We start from the raw sequence: 21,146 nt of genomic DNA, 5'->3' as shown, positions 1-21,146 counted from the left end.
AAGCTTGAGATCATAGTTGAAACAGGAGAAGAGTTGGCAACATATTCTTTATAGTTATAAGTATATGAACTATGTGAAATGTCATTATATCATTACGTTCTTTATATTATACTGTTTCGCCTGGATATAGCTAATTCAAGTTATATGATAGGAAAATTAGAAAGGAACTTTTCATCAAGAGATTTTATTTACAGTAAGCATATATATAAAATCACAGGGTTTTACATAGATGGTTCACCCAGGAGATTTTGATTAGTGAACATTTTAGATCTGGAAGTTTTGTATATAGTCACATTGCGACAAGTGGTTATCCTTCCCACATAGGTAAGAGTTCTCTAGCAAATCGTCAATGTCAGCTTCCTGCAGTTCTGCTTCAGATACGGGAGAGTCTGGCAGTGTGACGGAGAGAAGTTCCTCAGCACAGTCTTCAACGGCGTCATCACAGAGTTCTACATCGACGTCATCACTCTCAGCAAGGGCGGAGGAAGCAACACGGGCGCGTCGGTTCTCGTGAGTCTTGACGTGCTTGTTGAGATGGTCGGAGCGCATGAAACGTTTTCCGCACTCGACGCACTCAAAGCGTTTTTCGCCCGTGTGCGTTCTCAGGTGTCGCTGGAGTTCGTCTGAACGAGTGAAGGCCTTGTTGCAGAAGATCCACTGGCACGCGAATGGTTTCTCTCCGGCATGTGACCGAAGGTGAGCCTTGAGGTGGGACGTTTTGCTGTACACTTTGCCGCATCCGGGAATATGGCAAACGTGCTCCCTCTTCTTGGCGCCCGAACCGTCTCGTGGGGCGTTCTGGCAGTTGGGGCAACGGCATCGTCGACAACGCCGAACACTGACGGATGACTGTGCGTTGAGGAGAGCAGACGCGATGGCACTTGGATGATGCAAAACAGGATCTTGTGCGACGGAACTCGGATGGGACTGAAGATATGCTGGTGTTGCTTGACCTGCTGATGATACACTGGAATTTGCATACTGAGGATAAAACTGGTGGTGGAAACTGTGGGGGATATGTGACGTTGGTGTCGTGGAACCACTTGTACTCCACCAGGGGCGCGTCTGTACTTCCTTCGGCGGCGTAACAGGCTTCTCAGGAGGAGGAGAGAGCATTGGGGGCGTGACGCTGTTGGTGTAACTTTGTTGGCTGTAATGGTAAGGCAAAGCACTGACTCCGCTGTAGGACGTAGGCGATACATTAGTGAAATATCCTCTCTGAGCTTCAGGTGATGGTGTTAGTGGTAAACTTGGCTGCTGGTACGAATGGAAGCTGCTCAGGCCATCACTGCCCATCCAGTGAGATAACTGTGGTCCTCCTAAGGCGCTGACGGGATACATCTTGATAAATCTGATTGTCAACCACAGATGATGAGAGAAGAGTGACGCTGTCTGTGATCGGGAAAGGTAATATACCTGGCTGCTAGATGACGTCAGCCAATCAGCGCACGAGGTAGCGTCTCCGCCCACTTCCCAGGTATGGCAGGTCGACAATAACCGAGATCTTTATTTCCGTATACCTTTTATTCCTCTTTTTTGTATCTCTAGACAACGTCCAGTGCTTTTCAAGGAGTTTTTGCATGTATCGATGATATCTATATAATCCTACCTAAACGTATAATTCTATTTACCTGTTTGCCGTATAAAACTGGATCTTATGTTCAATGGAAGATAATCGCATGATGTCTGCACAACTACAGACATTATTTCAAATATACTACTTATATTATTAGGAAATGTAATGCTCTGTTTCCTGATTGATACTTCTGTAGTGATAATTGATGAAGACAAGAAAACGATTTGACCCGAAACGACCTAGGGTGACAGCAACCATTTCGCACCTTGTCGTGATCTCTTTTGTAATGATAAGCTATTGTGGGTAATTAGGCCAAGCGCGTTTAACCTAACTCTTGACCTCATTGCAAGTACTATTTGAATAAGGAAAGAACATATACGTCGAAATTAGATGCCTAAATTCCCCACAACCATTACAAGTCCATGCGTTTGGTATACCAGTTAGGTCTGTTATTTACTTGGCATATCAGTCTTTTGCGCCAAGCGGTGTAACAATAGATTTCTTCTTTTCACTTAGATAAATCTACATAGAATACTATAGTTACATATGTAATTAGGTCTATGTATTGCTTCTGTAATAGACAATATTTATTAGTGTAAATTTGCCATATGAGAATCCCTAAGAGATTTGATTATATAAGCATATATACATACATGCTCTCTCTCTCTCTCCCTCTCTCTCTCTCTCTCTCTCTCTCTCTCTCTCTCTCTCTCTCTCTCTCTCTCTCTCTCTCTCTCTCTATCTCTCTCTTTCTCTCTCTCTCTCTCTCTCTCTCTCTCTCTCTCTCTCTCTCTCTCTCTCGCTCTCTCTTTCTCTCTCTCTCTCTCTCTCTCTCTCTCTCTCTCTCTCTCTCACACACACACACACACACACACACACACACACACACATACACACATTTGTTTTATACTTAGCATTATATGACTTTTCTTTACATTTTCTCATAATTAGATAGCAACAATAAATATCCCAATTAGGGAGTACACACAACTAGTTTTAGTTGTCAGGAATCTCGTTATTATTACAGTATAATAAGATATTACCAAGAGTGACCTACAATAACAAGTTAGTGACAAGGTGTGAATTGAATGTTGTAACTCTCAGGTCATCTCAGGTCACAAGTAGTCAAGAGGATGGTTAAGGTTGTAAACTGACTTATCAGTGTAATAGATATTCGTTATGTTACTGGGAATGTAAGCAATAAGGGATGGTATACATATGAGTTTGATTTACTATGTGCATCAATTCCTTAATCCATTAGCCCTGAGGACTGTGGTTTTCGATGTGGTATAATTTAGATTTTACGCACAACCAGACAAATATAAAAAAAAAAACATTGAAAACGCGCTTGCAAAGTCCTGATCATAACATTGCAATATTATTTGTATTACGACATTTTACAAGATAAGGCTGACGAGTTATATTTATTGGTAAATTAGACCAGATGTTATTCGCGCAATTTTACCAAACACTGTCTACGAACGAGCGGCTAATAAAGCATGTTCTGACCTTAAAGAACGAGTGAGTCACCGATTCACACCTTGTCACGAACTCATTATCATTGGTCATCTGCGTGTCATGGGTTGTTCTTAACCTCGTTTTTGGATAATTGTTGGTTTGTTTTGCTTGACATTGCTTTGACAGATCTAATTACAGAGGTGGGTATATATTCCATTCATTCTATTTTTGTCTGATATACCTTACAAAACCATTCATGATGCATGATCCTGTCACATACTTCACAGATATAGTTTCCCTCTACCGCAGAATATATGGGAATCATGTAAAAGTCATTTTGTAACACTACTTAATTGTCCGTTCGAAGATGCCTTTTGTTTTAAAAATCCGTATTCATGAAAAGTGTTATGCCAAGTTTAGAATACCGTGCATAAGCTTTGTCTCGTAACTCAAGGAATAATCTTTTTCTTATTCATCTCCCTGCACCTCTCTGATCTTTTTGTTCCTTCGTGGGCCATATTGTGTTTACCCCTGTTTTGGGCCAACTGAAGAGAGTTAACTAAGGAGTTATGCGTGACCAGCGTGTTTTTGCTTTGCCTGTTGTGTTGTTAATGCGGGCTCATCATACAGCATGTCATTTTTCGCCACGGGTGAAATAGTAATGTCTATTAAGCATTACATAAAATTTTGATGTTTGGAATTCATAGTGGGAATAATTCAATAAGGAATCTCTGTTTGATGGCCGTGGAGTTAATAGTTATAGAGCTTACGTTGTTTTTTTAGCTTGATTATAGGTGACATACAATAACAAGCTCGCGACAAGGTGTGAATTGGATGCTGTGATTCCCAGGTCATCTCAGGTCACATGTTTACGGTCCATCACTATTTGTCACGAAGTTCGTTGGTGGTCCGTGTGCATAATTAGTATTAGAGAGAAAATAATTATTCATTATAAAGAATTCATATTGCAATTATTACGTAAGCATAATTTTTCTGTTCTCTCCTTTCGTAACAAATGTCAATGCTTATGTTATCATTGTGCCAAGTTTTATATCATCAAAAAAGTAAAATAATAAAACGCGATATCACGATCTATGCAGTATTCAGAAACAATAATCCCACTTAGTTAATTACTTTTTCATTTAGTGAGAACGCGTATATTGGGTTATGAATGCCGTTTATATCGGAATCAAACATGTCAATAGAAGACCAAAATACACCGCTATTTTATCCTATTACAGGAATTTAAAAATCGAGTTTTTCAGCGTTTTCAGGAAATCATCCGTGTACTGTAAAATTTGTATTCATCAGAGTTTAATAAGATATGAGTTTGTATGTATGTATGTATATGTATATATATATATATATATATATATATATATATATATACACGAACACACACACACACACACACACACACACACACACACACACACACACACACACACACACACACACACACGCACACACGCACACATATATATAGCGAGAGAAAATGGTAGATAGATAAATAGATAGATATAACACACATACACTAATACAAAAATGAATACGTCTATCTATATATCTGCCTGCCTATTTATATGTTAGTCTGTCAGTTTATCTATTTATCTATCTGTTTGTCTGTCCAATTATCTATCATTATTCACACACACACAAACACACACACGCACATGCACACGCACATGTACACACACACACAAACGTATACAAACAAACACAAACACACACAAGCACACACACTCATATAACAATACCTACATAGTGATATATAACTAGTCTCTGCAGTGTAGTGATTAATACACACACACGCACACTCACACACGCACACACACACACACACACAAATAGACAGGTAGACAGATAAGTAGATAGATAGGTAGACAGGTAGACAGATAGACAGATAGACGGATAGACAGATATACAGATAGACAGATAGACAGATAGACCGATAGACAGATAGACAGATAGACAGATAGACAGATAGACAGATAGACAGGTAGACAGATAGACAGGTAGACAGATAGACAGATAGACAGATAGACAGATAGACAGATAGACAGATAGACAGAAAGACAGAAAGGCAGAAAGACAGAAAGACAGATAGACAGATAGACAGATAGACAGATAGACAGATAGACAGATAGACAGATAGACAGATAGACAGATAGACAGATAGACAGATAGACAGGTAGATATGTAGATGTGTATACCACACTTACGCTATCACGTGTATAGTAACTGTGGTTTTGTTCGTTCCAGTCAAACTCACAATCATCAGTCTGATTCACACGCAAGATGAGTCCATATAACAAAGCACGGAACAGTTCATTAATTATGGCAATACTGGGCCCGGAATCCTAAATCAGGGAGTCGAATCCCAATCCGGGAATCGAATCCCAATTCCTAAATCCGGGAATATAATCCTAAATCCTAACCCGGGAATCGAATCCCAATTCCTAATCCGGGAACCATCTCATTAATGTCGCTAGAGCTCCGCCCACTCCCGCCCACGCCCCTCCCCCTGTTCGCTGCACCGCCTTTGATCTGTTTTATCGAGTGGAGGTGGGCGGGCGTGGGTGGGGCGGTGGTGATGCGGAGGAAGGGTGGGCGGTTTGTTGTTGGGTGAATTAAGTTCGAAAGAAAATTTTGCTAGAGGTGAGGAATGGGGAAAGACTAAGGGTAAAAGAGGTTTTAAATTCCAGCATGTAAAGTAAAAGAGGTAGGGCAGGGTAATACATATATATATGTATGTATGATTGTGTGTGTGTGTGTGTGATGTAATTTACGGTAGGATTGTGACTTATGCCAAAATAAAGGGTTTTATCCTAAATGTGAAAGATCATTGAAGATGACGTACAATAACAGGTTGGCGACAAGGTATAGACTGGATGTAAGTCAAAGTTTATATAAGTGTTAGACTTATATAGACCTTGGTGTAAGTTTTCGTATTGTTATTACTATACCTTTAAGTCATTTATTACTATGACTACAACATATTATTAGTGTTTCTCTTCAGTCTCTTCCTACTGAATATTATCAATTACTTACTTTAGTAATTTTACTCGTGTATAATCACGCCGAATCACAATGTAACATGGAAACAAGGAGGAAGAGATAATGAAGATAATGGGTATAAAGAGCAAATCGCGAAAATAATACCAGGAAGACAATGAGAATAATGCTGAAACGGGGACGAGAAGAAAATGGTCAATTGGAGGGATAGAGGAGATATGGTGAAGAAGAAAGAAAGATGACACGGAGAATAAAGAAGAAATGACAAAAAGGAGAAGGAAGATATGGATATAAAAAGGAAATAAAGGAAGAGGATAAAAAATAAAAAACAAATCAAAACATGTATATAATAAATAGAGAAAGAGCGGTGCAGATGATAGAAATAGGAGGAGGAGGAGGAGGAAGGGGAGGAGAGGGAGGAGGGGGAGGAGAAGGAGGACGGGGAGGAGAGGGAGGAGGGGGAGGAGGGGGAGGAGGGGGAGGAGGGGGAGGAGAGGGAGGAGGGGGAGGAGAGGGAGGAGGGGGAGGAGAGGGAGGAAGGGGGGAGAGGGAGGAGGGGGAGGAGAGGGAGGAAGAGGAGGAGAGGGAGGAGGGGGAGGAGAGGGAGGAGGGGAGGAGAGGGAAGAGGGGGAGGAGAGGGAGGAGAGGGAGGAGAGGGAGGAGGGGGAGGAGAGGGAGGAGAGGGAGGAGGGGGAGGAGATGGAGGAGGGGGAGGAGAGGGAGGAGAGGGAGGAGGGGGAGGAGAGGGAGGAGGGGGAGGAGAGGGAGGAGGGGGAGGAGAGGGAGGAGGGGGAGGAGAGGGAGGAGGGGGAGGAGAGGGAGGAGGGGAGGAGAGGGAAGAGGGGGAGGAGAGGGAGGAGAGGGAGGAGGGGGAGGGGAGGGAGGAGGGGAGGAGAGGGAGGAGGGGGAGGAGAGGGAGGAGGGGAGGAGAGGGAAGAGGGGGAGGAGAGGGAGGAGAGGGAGGAGGGGAGGAGATGGAGGAGGGGGAGGAGAGGGAAGAGAGGGAGGAGAGGGAGGAGGGGGAGGAGAGGGAGGAGGGGGAAGAGAGGGAGGAGAGGGAGGAGAGGGAGGAGGGAGGGGAGATGGAGGAGGGGGAGGAGAGGGAGGAAGAGGAGGAGAGGGAGGAGGGGGAGAAGGGGGAAGAGAAGGAGGAGGAGGGGCAAAGGACAGACTTTGGAGAACATTGAAAGTGTCTTCGGAATACGTGTTCGAAATGACCTTCCTCTCTCTTACTCCTCTGTCCTTGTTTCAGCTCTTCTATAAATGATTATTTTTTTTCTGAAACGATAGAAATTGTTACCTAGTCTTTTGTATTCTCACTTTTTCATTTTTACCATTGTTAATGAAAGTACTCAAACAGAGTAAATTTAGAAATGATAGTAATCCTATGTATGACAAAATTCGATGGCATCTTAAGCCATTAGGTATTCTGTACATGTATAGCATGTTATTATCAACACACACACACCCACACACACACACACACACACACACACACACACACATACATACCACACACACACACACACACATACACACACACACACACACAAACACACACAAATATATATATATATATATATATATATATATATATATATATATATATATATATATATATATGTGTGTGTGTGTGTATGTATGAATATGCACACACACACACACACCCACACACATGAATATATGTATATATGTATGCACACACAAGCATACACACACACACACACATATATATATGCTTATACAAATACATATATTTATCTATATTTGTGTACTTCAGAATATCCGAATTCAGAAAATTAGCATACAAAAGTAAGATAATTATACGAAGATAAATACAGCCCGTAGATACAATACATTCGGGTACAATGGCAGCACTTGACAGGCGCCCGAGAGAAGAACCCGCATTCCCAGGACAGGTATATCATTGCTCACAGGTAGGGTGCATCTCACTCTCCTCGCTCCACTTGCTCCTTGCGGAACCAACGGCACTGAGATGTATTCTTGTGGCACAGTTGAGGGAACTGCCATGAATTATTACAACAGTCTTTACACCAGAAATGCATTCACTCCTTACCACCAGCACACTCCCAGCATGACTCTCCCAGGCGTCCGTGGCCATGTTGGCAGCGTTTCGCCGCCTAATTTGTACAGCGGCGTCGGGGAGCTTCCCTACCCGAACCTGCAGCACCACTACGGTGCCTTTGCCAACACTGTTACACCACCCACGCTCTCACCTCCGCCCGAGAAACCCGTCACGCCCACGAGGGAAGCGCACACATCGTCCTGGTGGAGTTCGACTGCTTATAACACGCCGACTTCTCACGCCACTTATGGTTATCCATTCCATCTTTATCAGCAGCACGCCAGTCTCGCTGGACCTTTGGTGGGCCAAAGCAACCCAAGCCTCACTCCGCATCAAACGAACGCCTTCGCACAGGACAACATTCTTCACCAGCAAAGGCGCGTCGCTTCTGCTCTCAACGGGTCTGTCGGTGCTCGGCGTTGTCGACGATGCCGCTGCCCCAATTGCCAGGACGCCTCGCGAAATAGGACAGGCGCCAAGAAGAAGGAACACATCTGCCATGTCCCGGGATGTGGCAAGCTCTATGCCAAAACGTCTCACCTGAAGGCACACCTGCTTTTACACACCGGAGAGCGACCTTTCGTGTGTCAGTGGATGTACTGCGACAAGGCGTTCACTCGCTCCGATGAACTCCAGCGTCACCTCAGAACGCACACGGGCGAAAAACGTTTCCAGTGTGAACAGTGCGGAAAACGTTTCATGCGATCTGATCATTACAACAAACACGTCAAGACTCACGAAAACCGACGCGCCCGCATTGCTCCTGCTTCTCCTGCCGAAGGCGACGACGTCGATGTTGAGTTGTGTGATGATATTGCTACTGATGATAGCGTGGACTTTCACTCATTCGCATTGCCAGATTCTCCCGTATCTGAAGCAGATTTGCAGGAGTCTGATTTCGACGTCGGAAGTGCGACGCATAATTGATTTTTTTTTCTACGGATTGATTTTTTTTTATAACGCTTTGCCAACGTGAACCTAAAAGAAACACCCTGTGAACACTGTACAAATTACAATAAAGTGAAGCATTCCGAGTAATTTGCATTCATAATCCATTAGTTGCAGAAACAAAACAATGTCAAACGTTTAAGTTAGTATTAACTAAGACTAAAAATACATACGTAGACATGCGTTCTGTATACTTGTATGTAAGTATATGTATATGGACATATATATATAATAATAAAGTCACACATGCACACATATATATGTGGGTGTATGTGTATATTCACACATCTTTATATATGCGTGTGTCTGTACATATATATACGTTTGTATGCATATGTATCTACATATGTATATATTAACGTGTATATGTATCGTGTGTATATATACATATATACACACATGTATGTGCTTACAAACACACACACATACGTATGCATGTGTATATATATCTATATATATATACCCACTTTTATGTGTATATCATTGTATATATACATATATACAAACACACACCTATATGTATATACAAATACACACACACACACACACACACACACACATATATATATATATATATATATATATATATACACACATATATGCATTATATATAGATACATGCATACACATGTATGTTTATAAACATACATACATACACAATAGTTTAAAATCAGATGGAAAGGCTTCACCATTACTAATAAAGCAAAAGAAAATACTTGCATAGTATCATAATTAATTATAAGGGATTCATAAACCCTAAAATATACAATGTTTCTCCGACCTCTTCAAGTGTGCCCTGAAATGACCCTATTGTGAGCGCCACCGATTCACACCTTGTCGCGAACTCGTTCTTGTCGGTCACTTGAACGTTTTACCGATGTCTGACCTGATTCACACGTGTTGGCGTCATTAACAGCTGTACGTAGTGCTTGTTTTGAAAAATCTGAACAAATGAAACGTTAGTAGAAGTAGGGAGTAGAAAGAACGAACACAGTACTTTTCTGTTTTACCTTCGATAACTAAAACAGACCTTCAGTCGTGGAATTAGGTTCAAAGCGGATTGTGCGAATGTCAGTGGTTTTAAAAGTACCGGTCTCTATTACTGATAATGGCGGACGGTAAGCGAATATTTAAGAAAGCTTGACACTCTATATAATTCTTGGTGAGCTCCAGTGCATTAATTTCGATCTGAATTGAATATAGCCATGTATTCTACAGCCCAATGAGAGGAAATTAAACGTAAACAAACCACTATCTTTTCGCTTCAGTCGTTGAGAAATTAGTTCCGGCTCATAAATCAAGTAACAATGCAGAAGGGACAGGTGATGATGAGATCATAATCGTCAGTCTGTTTGTTGCTCGCCGCGCTCCGCCCTCGGCCCCTCCTGCCCTGGGCCAAACACCCTGGCCGTTTCTCCCGCCCCGCTGCCCGGCCTTCACGAAGGAAAGCGACTGTTCCGAAAAAAACGTCTTACTGTTTCAACATGAGATAAACTGTCATATGAACCCCACGGGTGTAAAATAAACATTATTCCCTGCTTATTCACATGGTGATGAGTGATATAACCACAAGGATTTCATATTCCTAGGTTGAGATGTGCAAAATAGGATGGAGGATAGGCGGCTTGCAGAATTATTACCCTCGAAAATTAAAAATGGTTTTCCTGTCATTTTAAAGCATAATCTTTGTTTTCTCTAATCACGATGACGTATTTAGAAGAAGCAGTCAAAATGTGAACAGCTCTGATGAGGGGGGGAGTTGGAGCGAAAATATCGTCTCATTTTCGGATATCTAATTTCAAACAAGGGTAACCATAGATAGAATAGTCTTATAGATTGCAAGTGACACACACACACATACATATATATACACTTAAGTGTGTGTTATGTATATATATATATATATATATATATATATATATATATATATATATATATCTGTGTGTGTCTATATATGTGTGTGTTTATGTATATATGTGTATATAGATATGTACATATATGTATATATACATACGAACACACACACACTTATATATGTGTGTGTGTAATATTTTTGTCAGAAAAAGTTGTGTTGACATTTGGCAAAGGAAATGGCAAAGTTAAACACTCTATAGTCATAGCGTTATGACTTAGACACTAATCGGGTATTTTCACTAAATCCTCTCGTTAATTTTAAACGCATCTTTGTTGAAATGAAATTATAAGGTATCCAAATATTAGCAACTGATTTGTCACCAGTTTGACAATAACATATTCGCGACAGCAGTCAACGAATTGTCATTGAAAGCTCAATCTCCCTAACATTTGATTATTATTTCCTACTTATTTTTTTTGTTTGTTTATCTTAATTGATCGTGTTAACAGGCAGTATACAGTGTCTTCGTTTTTTGTTTTTGTTTTTCATTTATTTGTTGCCAAGCTTTAAACTTATAAATGTCGATAGAAAAGAATGTATTAATCTGAGTATACACTGCTTACTTAAGTTCACAGGATATATTTTCAAGATTTGTTATCATTTCAACATAAATTAATTCCTCAGATAAATGTACTGCCTTAGATTATGCTGTATGTCTGACTTTTCGCAGTTATGTCCATATCAGTATATGGGGGAGTCCTCATAGTAATTTCTTTCTTAGACATGGCAGAGTCTAGAATTCGTTGGTTTCAAATGTAAAACAAATATTTCAATATGACATTTTACTCATAAATCACAGGGTACATTAAAAAGGTCCACCTATATATAACGAAGGTAGATACCACAGGGAGATTTTATAAAGGATTATATCATCGAAACTGGTTGACGATGTGGTTCTCAGAATTCCCCATTATATCATTAACCTCTCGAAAATCTGTTTCAGACACGGGGGAATCTGGAAGAGTAACAGAGAGAAACTCTTCCATCTCATCACACAATTCCACGTCAACGTCGTCACCTTCGACTGTCATGCAATAAGATCGCGACAAAGTGTGAATCGAATAGAAGTAATTTCGGGTCACATATTTTGCTTCCAGAAACCGACAATTTGTCAAGTTCCTTGTTCGCTCCATCTTCGTTATATCTCCAAATTTATTCCCTTCTTTGCTTTCGGTTTGAGAGACATTTCATCGCATTGAATATAAATGTAATATTGTTACACTTTACCTTTTGACATTTCTACCGCTGTATGAAGTGAAATTTGTTGTGTTTGATAAATTCTGGGTTTCTGTTTAAAATAATGTATACCAAGATAGAATTTAGGTGACATTGATTTAGAAGTTACAGGTCTAAGGTTCACCTGTTATTTTGATTAATATCGAATAGTAATCATAGGTTTCAAATGTAAAACAGATATTTTGGTGCAATATTTTATTAATGTCAAATCACAGGGTACATTTACAAGGTTCACCTGTAAATAACTGGTACAAAGATATTTTACAAAGGCTTATTTCATAGAAACTGGCTGATGCTATGTATCTGATGATTCCCTGTTACATCATTAGGCTCCTGAAATTCCGCTTCAGACACGGGAGAGTCTGGAAGAGTAACGGAAAGAAACTCCTCCATCTCATCATCACACAGTTCTACGTCAACGTCGTCACCTTGGGGAGGAGAAGCAGAAGCAACACGGGCACGTCGGTTCTCGTGAGTCTTGACGTGCTTGTTCAGGTGATCAGAACGCATGAAACGTTTTCCACACTCCTCACACTGGAAACGTTTTTCACCGGTATGCGTTCGCAGATGGCGCTGAAGTTCGTCGGATCGAGTAAAGGCCTTGTTGCAGAAGATCCAGTTGCACGCGAAGGGGCGTTCTCCACTATGTGAGAGTAGATGTGCCTTCAGATGAGAAGTCTTGCCATAGACCTTGCCACATCCTGGAACATGACAGATGTGCTCCCTCTTCTTGGTAGATGAATTGTCTCTCAAAGTATCCTGGCAGTTAGGACAACGGCATCGTCGACAACGCCGAACACTGACCGATGATTGAGCGGAGAGGAGAGCGGCGGCGATGTTGGTCTGTTGGTGAAGAATGGCATCCTGAGTGACTGCACTCGGAATGGGACTGAGGAACAGCTGGACTCACGTGTGCCACGCCACCCAGTCCAAGGCTGTCTAACTGGTGACGGTGAAAGTGGTAGTTGGAAGCAGCATGTGACGGCGGAGTAGCATAAGCGGCATTGTTCCACCAGGTGGATGTGTGCGGTTCCTTCGGGGGCGTGACGGGTTTCTCGGCCGGAGGAGAGAGCATGGGCGTTGCGATGCCGTTGGCGAAGGCGTTGTAGTGATGCTGAAGGTACGGGTTGGGAGCACCACTTACGCCGTTATATGAAGTGGGCGTTGACATGTGTCCAAAATGTGCAGGGCGAGGTTCGGGTGGCGGTGATAAGGGTAAAGCCTGTTGATGGAAGGAAGTGAAGTTGCTTGTGCTGTTGAAAGCGTTGTTAGCACTCATGACTGACCAGTGAGGAAGCCGAGACTCTGTCAGTGTACCACAGGCAAACATCCTGACAATGCTGATTGTAGTGCTAGCGATGAGCAGCGAAAAGTGATGCTGACATTTACCTGTGGAAGGTAATATACCTGAACTGCAAAAGGCGATAGCCAATGAGGACGCGAGTTATGATCTCAGTCGATGATGCCAACTGCGTTTTCTCAACTGTATTTCGTATCCTGGCATTTATATTATATACTATAATCTCTACCAAATATTATTAACCCGGTATTTTCGACAACAAAATATGTTATTTATTGCAATAGAGATTTTGTTTGATGATATATGTTTTGCTATATCTTAAGATAGGTATAAGATTGCAGATAATCTTATATCCAAAGTGCGGTAATGAAAATAATCATGATCTGCGTTGAGATATCTCAGTTCAATTTAATAATGTGGAATAGTTATTACAGTGAATGGACACGGAAAGAGTTTCTAAATAAAATCGCAAATCAACAATCTGGATCATTTTTCCCAAGATAACTTCATTCAGAGTGCAGTGAGGTAAGGTAACCCTTACTTCAGTAATTCCTTTAGCTACAAGCAAAAATACGTAAATATGGTCTCGAGCCAGTGAACTTTATGTCGCCATTAGCTTTATTGCCATATCTACATTTGTACCATCTCTTTAAACAAACAAAAACTACGGCGCTTTTACATCGAAACTCAGTTGAACAATGTTAAAGCGAAAGTAACCGTTACATGGGACACTCCTATTACCTCTTGATTTGACTTTAACTGAAGGAAATTGATCAGGGTCAGAAATCACGGCGCAGTCAACGAAGAATGACCAGGTCATGATTACGGCTTAATCTCGCTGAACCCCTCATGCTCACCACATAGGATCAGTATGTGGCTGCATCAACAAATTCACGACAAGGTGTGAATTGGTTGGCCAAACATGAAGGTCATCAAAGGTCACGCATGCTTTACATGGAGACAAATGATGATTAATAATGTATTATAATTACCCTGACTTATTAGCATGTGATTAAGACTTCATTTCTAAACTATCTCTATATATGTATATATTTACATTTGACTATTTACCCTGAAATATATTTTTTTCACAGACAGTTACAGAATTTAACGCATGAAAGAAAAATCTAATTCTTTCATTAGTGACCTAAACTGACCTCTCATGGGGGTCACCGATTCACACCTTGTCGCGAATTCGTTCATGTCGGTCACTTGAATGATTTCCTTGTGCCTGACTTAATTTTCCAGCGGTCCTTCTCAATTCTGGTGCTTCTGATCTCAAAACATTAGCGAAAATGACTGCAGATGACGCTGGGTCTCCTCACGTACTGACCTATTAATCGTGCAATGTCTGCCTAGAATGGCACCCACACTATCTCGCTCTTTCGCTCACAAGTTCATACTCATACTCGCTCCTTCAAATCGGAGTCTCGGTCACGCATACACAGAGACACGTACCTTGCTCACACATACTCTTATCTAGTTACTTTATTTCTATCTACATTTCTAAGTTCTATTTATTAAGGAAATAGTCACGTAGGTCATTGATTGTTCCTCATGATGATAAGATTCAAGGCAGATTATAGTCTTTATTTTTCAACGGAAAATAACAGAATGTAATACGCATTATGAGTCTGATGAATGCTGATTATAGTGCATAAATGTTTGAAGGTATTAAAAAATGTGCGTTTCACTAAGGTTAGAATAATACGCTATCATTTAACGTAGAAAATCAATCTATGGCTATTGCGTGCTGAGTAACTCAACAGCCTGAAATATAGAGTTCAATTTTTAGTTGTATCTAAATCCAATAAAAACACTCATTTTGAAGACACAACATTAGGTGGAGCAGGTAAAGACTTCTGCAATATATATTTAAAATCTTGTGCCATTTCTTAATTTCTGAAAAGTTCGTGTTGCCAGTCTCCTGTTAAAACTCATATACACTTGAAAGATGGAATAATACAATACCGAACTGATATAGATATATAACAACCCTCCCTGAAAAGGACTCGATCCTTGGTCACTCAATGTATGAACCAGACGACCAGTACTAAATCAACCATTTCCACCTCGCTATCATTACTCATATATGAGTAGATATATAATGTCTATGGAGCTAGTTAGATACAAGTTGCACAATCCTTTTAGTGAGTTTGTGACATGGTTGGCTTAGTACTGGTCCTCCGGTTCATACCTGGAGTGATCTAGGTTGTTATATATCATATACACACGTGCACATTCGTATATGCCCATTCTATGTCCACCTCATAAATATAGGAATGCCAACAAAAAATATAAAAATCTAGACTTTCTCAAAACAGTGAAGGTACAGAATCAATACCGCATATTTCCAGCTAGCCTTGTAAGTACTGTATTTTTATATAACAATTATTTTAAAATAATTGAAAGTTAAGGAAATTTCCGTAGACTTGACTCTAGTCTACGAAGTAAACGTACCTATCCGTTGATCAATAGCCTTTATGCCCTTCTTGTCTAAAGCAAAATGACAAAGAGTTTAGAAAGGCATTTAAGCTTCACCTACTGAGGAATTGTCCACATTTCCTAAATCATAGAAAAAACAATTAGAGCACAGGATCTTCAACCTTTTCGTTGCCTCGCCACGCCCCAACAAAAGCCTCTTTCCCGGCCACGATTCCGCCTCCAGCCCATGGCCCTTCTAAAAGCCTATGCAGGGGGGAAATCTGATCTGCCATCAAGCAAGGCGAACATATTGCCTTGTCCCATTTATCTTCAAGGGGCTTCGGCGAAATGAAAGTGACGTGTCTTCGGATTACGTGTTAGAGATAACCTCTCTTTCTCTTATTCTTCTCCCCGCTTTTATCCCCCCCCCTCCCCCCTTCCTTTCTATCTCCATCGGTATACGAGTCAGTTTTCTAATTTCGGTGACACTTAGATAAACTGAGAATGGTCGAAACAATAAATACATTTCACCCTAGTTAACTATACATAATCTACCTATAAAATGGATACGAGGGCAACATGACAATGAATCTTTGAAAAAGGACCTCACTGATGCGCCGCGTACTTTTAATGAAGATATTCAAAACCTAAAATGCCGCAGAAAGTGAATGGATAATAAGATGTAAACTGAGAGTAGTGATCCCATTCCAAGTCGTGAGGTACTTTATGCAATGTATATATGTACACACATACACATATAAATAGATAGATATGTATGTATATATATATGCTTATATGTAAGTATATATATGCATATATGTAAGTATATATATGCATATATGTAAGTATATATATGCATATATGTAAGTATATATATGCATATATGTAAGTATATGTATGTATATATGTAAGTATATATATGCATATATGTAAGTATATATATGCATATATGTAAGTATATATATGCATATATGAAATTATATATATGTATATATATGTATATATTTGTATGCATATATGTACATACGTGTATATTTGTATATGTATGTACATGCATGTATATATATGTCTGTATATATCTATATATATGTGTGTATATATCTATGTATATGTATGTATATATGCATATAAATATTCATATGTATGTATATGTATGTGTATATAGGAATGTATGTATGTGTATATATGTATGTATGTGTATATATGTATGTATGTGTATATATGTATGTATGTGTATATATGCATATATATATGCATATATATACATATATAATTCATTTAATAATTTATGTAGTCCTTTATACTCATGATTTCAGAAAATCATACTCAAATAAACCCAACCCATAAATAAAATACATTCGGGTACAATGGCAGCACTTGACAGACGCCCGAGAGGAGAACCCGCATTCCCAGGACAGGTATATTATTGCTCACAGGTAAGGTCCATCTCACTCTCCTCGCTCCACTTGCTCCTTGCGGAACCAACGGCACTGAGATGTATTCTTGTGGCACAGTTGAGCGAACAGCAATGATTATTACAGCAATCTTCATGCCAGAAATGCATTCACTCCTTACTATCAGCACATTCCCATAATGACTCTTCCTGGGGTCCGTGGTCATGTTGGCAGCGTTTCACCGCCTAATTTGTACAGCGGCACTCTTGCCAACACTGTTGCACCACCCACGCTCTCACCTCCGCCCGAGAATCCCGTCACGCCCACGAGGGAAGCGCACACATCGCCCTGGTGGAGTTCGACTGCTTATAACACGCCGACTTCTCACGCCACTTATGGTTATCCATTCCATCTTTATCAGCAGCACGCCAGTCTCGCTGGACCTTTGGTGGGCCAAAGCAACCCAAGCCTCACTCCGCATCAAACGAACGCCTTCGCACAGGACAACATTCTTCACCAGCAAAGGCGCGTCGCTACTGCTCTCGACGGGTCTGTTTGTGCTCGGCGTTGTCGACGATGCCGCTGCTCCAATTGCCAGGACGCCTCGCGAAATAGGACAGGCGCCAAGAAGAAGGAACATATCTGCCATGTCCCGGGATGTGGCAAGCTCTATGCCAAGACGTCACACCTGAAGGCACATCTGCTTTTACACACTGGAGAGCGACCTTTCGTGTGTCAGTGGATGTACTGCGACAAGGCGTTCACTCGCTCCGATGAACTGCAGCGTCACCTCAGAACGCACACGGGCGAAAAACGTTTTCAGTGTGAACAGTGCGGAAAACGTTTCATGCGATCTGATCATTACAACAAACACGTCAAGACTCACGAAAACCGACGCGCCCGTATTGCTTCTCCTGCCGAAGGCGATGTTGAGTGTGGTGATACTGCTAACGATTATAGCAGGGACATTCACTCATTCGCATTGCCAGATTCTCCCGTATCTGAAGCAGATTTGTAGGAGTCAGACTTGGACATTACGGAGGTGCGATGCGTAAATGATACTTTTTCTACGGAGTGATTTGCCTTTGTACCGCTTTGCCAAGGTGAACCTATAAGAACCCCCCGTGAATACTGTTCAGATTACAATAAAATTAATTATTACGAAATTTAATTTACTTTGATAATTCATAATCTATCCAGAATGACAGAGAACAACGCCAAATTACAAAGTACTGTTTAAAACATAAAACCGTGTATGTGTACATATACATCATACAATTTGACCATAAACAGGTATACTTATTTCCTGTGATGAGAATCTGTAGAAAGCATTATGCAATATCAATGATCAGATTGAGGACAAAGGGAAAGTCATAATACAGATGTTGATGGTTAACTTCTCGAAACAGTAGTGTGTTTCGACTTAAAACGTTTGACCCTCTGCTTACGCCCTCTCTCAGTTCCACCCAGGCGGCACTTTTTCATTGAGTTACTAATAGAGATTTCTTCCCTGGCCTCTTCATGTGTGTCCTGAAATGACCTATTGTGAGAGACACCGATTCACACCTTGTCGCGAACTGGTTCTTGTAGGTCACTTGAAAGTTTTACCGGTGTTAGACCTCATTCACGCTTGTTGGCGTCATTAACAGTTTTATATGATAGGTTTGACAAAATTTAACAAATGAAATGTCAAAACAAAAATGAGAGAAAAATGATGAACGAATAAACGCTTTTCAGTACTTTTCTTTTTTAGGCTCCGATAACTAAAATATACCTTCCGTCTTCGGTGGAATTGTTAAAAGCGGACGAGAGTTCTTAATGATTATGTTTCAGTGGTCCAATTGCATTCATTTCAATGATTGTTTTATTCATTTGCACTGGACACCCTCGCCTTCTAATTCTGGACTTAATTAGTTGTTTAAAGACAGTCATATATTCTAAAGCGAGATGACAGGAGTTTTAAAATAAACAATTTGCGAATCGAGTTCAACGTCTTTGTTGCTCGCCGCGCTCCGCCCTCGCCCCCTCCTGCGCTGCGCCCAACCCGCCCCTGGCCGCTTCTCCCTCCCTTCTACCCCGCTTTCATAAAGGGAAGCGGCTGTTCCGACTTGCTGTATGCACTTGAATGGATACCGATATATAAATTATATAAGATGGTTTTGTATGATTTACAAGGAGAAACTATGGCCACAACACATAAATGATGTACGTCAGTAATTATCAATATGACTTTTTGCCCAACCTTTCTAATATTTGATTGTTATTTTCCCCTCTATTCTTGTTCCATGTTTTACTTGATCGTGTTTATAGACAACGTACGGTGTTTACTTCTACAGTATACACATACATGGGAGACTCTACATATTAGAATAATAGGTTTCATTTGTAAAACAGATATTTTAGTTTAAATTTTACTCAAATTAAATCACAGGGTACATTTACAAGGTTCACCTATAAGTAACTATAAGTAACATTAGTTCATGGACACTGGCTGATGCTGCGTATCTGACCTATTACATCATTCACTTCTAGAAAATCTGTTTCAGACAAGGGAGAGTCTGGTAGAGTAACGGAGAGAAACTCCTCCGTCTCATCACACAGTTCCACATCAACTTCACCTTCGGCAGAAGCAGAAGCAACACGGGCTCGTCGGTTCTCGTGAGTCTTGACGTGCTTGTTCAGGTGATCAGAACGCATGAAACGTTTTCCACACTCCTCACACTGGAAACGTTTTTCACCGGTGTGTGTTCGCAGATGACGCTGAAGTTCGTCGGATCGAGTAAAGGCCTTGTTGCAGAAGATCCAGTTGCACGCGAAGGGACGTTCTCCACTATGTGAGAGCAGATGTGCCTTCAGGTGAGAAGTCTTGCCATAGACCTTACCACATCCTGGAACATGGCAGATGTGCTCCCTCTTCTTGGTAGCTGAAGTGTCTTTCGAAGTGTCCTGGCAGTTAGGACAACGGCATCGTCGACAACGCCGAACACTGACCGATGATTGAACGGTGAGGAGAGCGGCGGCGATGTTGGTTTGTTGGTGACGAATGGCACCCTGAGTGACGACACTCGGAATGGACTGAGGAACAGCTGGACTCACGTGTGCCACGCCACCCAGTCCAAGGCTGTCTAACTGGTGACGGTGAAAGTGGTAGTTGGAAGCAGCATGTGACGGCGGAGTAGCATAAGCGGCATTGTTCCACCAGGTGGATGTGTGCGGTTCCTTCGGGGGCGTGACGGGTTTCTCGGCCGGAGGAGAGAGCATGGGCGGTGCGATGCCGTTGGTGAAGGCGTTGTAGTAATGCTGAAGGTGCGGGTAGGGAGCACCACTCACGCCATTATAAGAAGTGGGCGTTGACATGTGTCCAAAATGGGCAGGGCGAGCATCGGGTGGCGGTGATAAGGGTAAAGCCTGTTGATGGAAGGAAGTGAAGTTGCTTGTGCTGTTGAAAGCGTTGTTGGCACTCATGGCTGACCAGTGAGGAAGCCGAGACTCTATCAGTGTACCACAGGCAAACATCCTGACAATGCTGATTGTAGTGCTAGCGATGAGCAGCGAAAAGTGATGTGGAATGTCACCTGTGGAAGGTCATATACCTGAACTGCAAAAGGCACCAACCAATGAGGACGCGAGTTATGACCTGCGGCTTGTGTTGCCAACTGCGTTATTTCCACCACTAAAACACCAATATTTCAAATACAGATATGCAGTAACCTATGATTGTATTACACTTATATATATGATTTCTAATGTTTATTATAACTATTACTGTCACATCTTGAAATTAGTGTCTCATT

The 21,146-nt window shown here is 41.2% G+C and overlaps 5 protein-coding genes across 5 annotated transcripts; 2 read left to right on the top strand and 3 right to left on the bottom strand.

The window, feature by feature from the left end:
• Positions 1-264: 264 nt before the first annotated feature.
• On the bottom strand, positions 265-1,341 carry LOC125029848 (transcription factor Sp5-like). The gene has a single exon (XM_047620025.1). The coding sequence runs from the start codon at positions 1,339-1,341 to the stop codon at positions 265-267; it is 1,077 nt and encodes a 358-aa protein (XP_047475981.1).
• Positions 1,342-8,078: 6,737 nt separating this feature from the next.
• Positions 8,079-11,735, top strand: LOC125029847 (transcription factor Sp5-like). The gene is made up of 4 exons (XM_047620024.1): positions 8,079-9,045; positions 9,874-9,895; positions 10,112-10,201; positions 11,669-11,735. Exons 1-4 carry the CDS (start codon positions 8,079-8,081, stop codon positions 11,733-11,735), a joined length of 1,146 nt encoding a protein of 381 aa, XP_047475980.1.
• Positions 11,736-11,867: 132 nt separating this feature from the next.
• Positions 11,868-14,737, bottom strand: LOC125029846 (transcription factor Sp5-like). Its single transcript, XM_047620023.1, has 5 exons — positions 14,692-14,737; positions 13,145-13,623; positions 12,556-13,077; positions 12,307-12,358; positions 11,868-12,022 (listed from the first exon to the last, which is right to left on the bottom strand). The coding sequence occupies exons 1-5, from the start codon at positions 14,735-14,737 to the stop codon at positions 11,868-11,870; spliced, it is 1,254 nt and encodes a 417-aa protein (XP_047475979.1).
• A 2,814-nt stretch (positions 14,738-17,551) lies between these two features.
• Positions 17,552-18,370, top strand: LOC125029845 (transcription factor Sp5-like). The gene has a single exon (XM_047620022.1). It carries the CDS (start codon positions 17,552-17,554, stop codon positions 18,368-18,370), a length of 819 nt encoding a protein of 272 aa, XP_047475978.1.
• A 1,460-nt stretch (positions 18,371-19,830) lies between these two features.
• Positions 19,831-20,868, bottom strand: LOC125029844 (transcription factor Sp5-like). Its single transcript, XM_047620021.1, has one exon. It carries the CDS (start codon positions 20,866-20,868, stop codon positions 19,831-19,833), a length of 1,038 nt encoding a protein of 345 aa, XP_047475977.1.
• Positions 20,869-21,146: the final 278 nt, after the last annotated feature.

Source organism: Penaeus chinensis, chromosome 10 (genome assembly GCF_019202785.1).
Source record: "Penaeus chinensis breed Huanghai No. 1 chromosome 10, ASM1920278v2, whole genome shotgun sequence".
Lineage (NCBI taxonomy): Eukaryota > Metazoa > Arthropoda > Malacostraca > Decapoda > Penaeidae > Penaeus > Penaeus chinensis.
Note: the sequence above shows the minus strand (reverse complement) of the source record. Positions and strands in the feature narration are given on the sequence as shown.

What these genes read in the sequence shown, in the direction of transcription:
- LOC125029848 (XM_047620025.1), bottom strand. Translation starts at nt 1,341, where the DNA reads ATGTATCCCGTCAGCGCCTTAGGAGGACCACAGTTATCTCACTGGATG.
- LOC125029847 (XM_047620024.1), top strand. Translation starts at nt 8,079, where the DNA reads ATGAATTATTACAACAGTCTTTACACCAGAAATGCATTCACTCCTTAC. An exon ending in TGCCCTGAAATGACCCTATT is followed by an intron (nt 9,896 to 10,111) that starts GTGAGCGCCACC and finishes TAACTAAAACAG; the next exon opens with ACCTTCAGTCGTGGAATTAG. An exon ending in ATTACTGATAATGGCGGACG is followed by an intron (nt 10,202 to 11,668) that starts GTAAGCGAATAT and finishes GACTTTTCGCAG; the next exon opens with TTATGTCCATATCAGTATAT.
- LOC125029846 (XM_047620023.1), bottom strand. Translation starts at nt 14,737, where the DNA reads ATGAACGAATTCGCGACAAGGTGTGAATCGGTGACCCCCATGAGAG. An exon ending in ATCGGTGACCCCCATGAGAG is followed by an intron (nt 13,624 to 14,691) that starts GTCAGTTTAGGT and finishes TACCTTCCACAG; the next exon opens with GTAAATGTCAGCATCACTTT. An exon ending in AATTTCAGGAGCCTAATGAT is followed by an intron (nt 12,359 to 12,555) that starts GTAACAGGGAAT and finishes TCAAAATAACAG; the next exon opens with GTGAACCTTAGACCTGTAAC.
- LOC125029845 (XM_047620022.1), top strand. Translation starts at nt 17,552, where the DNA reads ATGACTCTTCCTGGGGTCCGTGGTCATGTTGGCAGCGTTTCACCGCCT.
- LOC125029844 (XM_047620021.1), bottom strand. Translation starts at nt 20,868, where the DNA reads ATGTTTGCCTGTGGTACACTGATAGAGTCTCGGCTTCCTCACTGGTCA.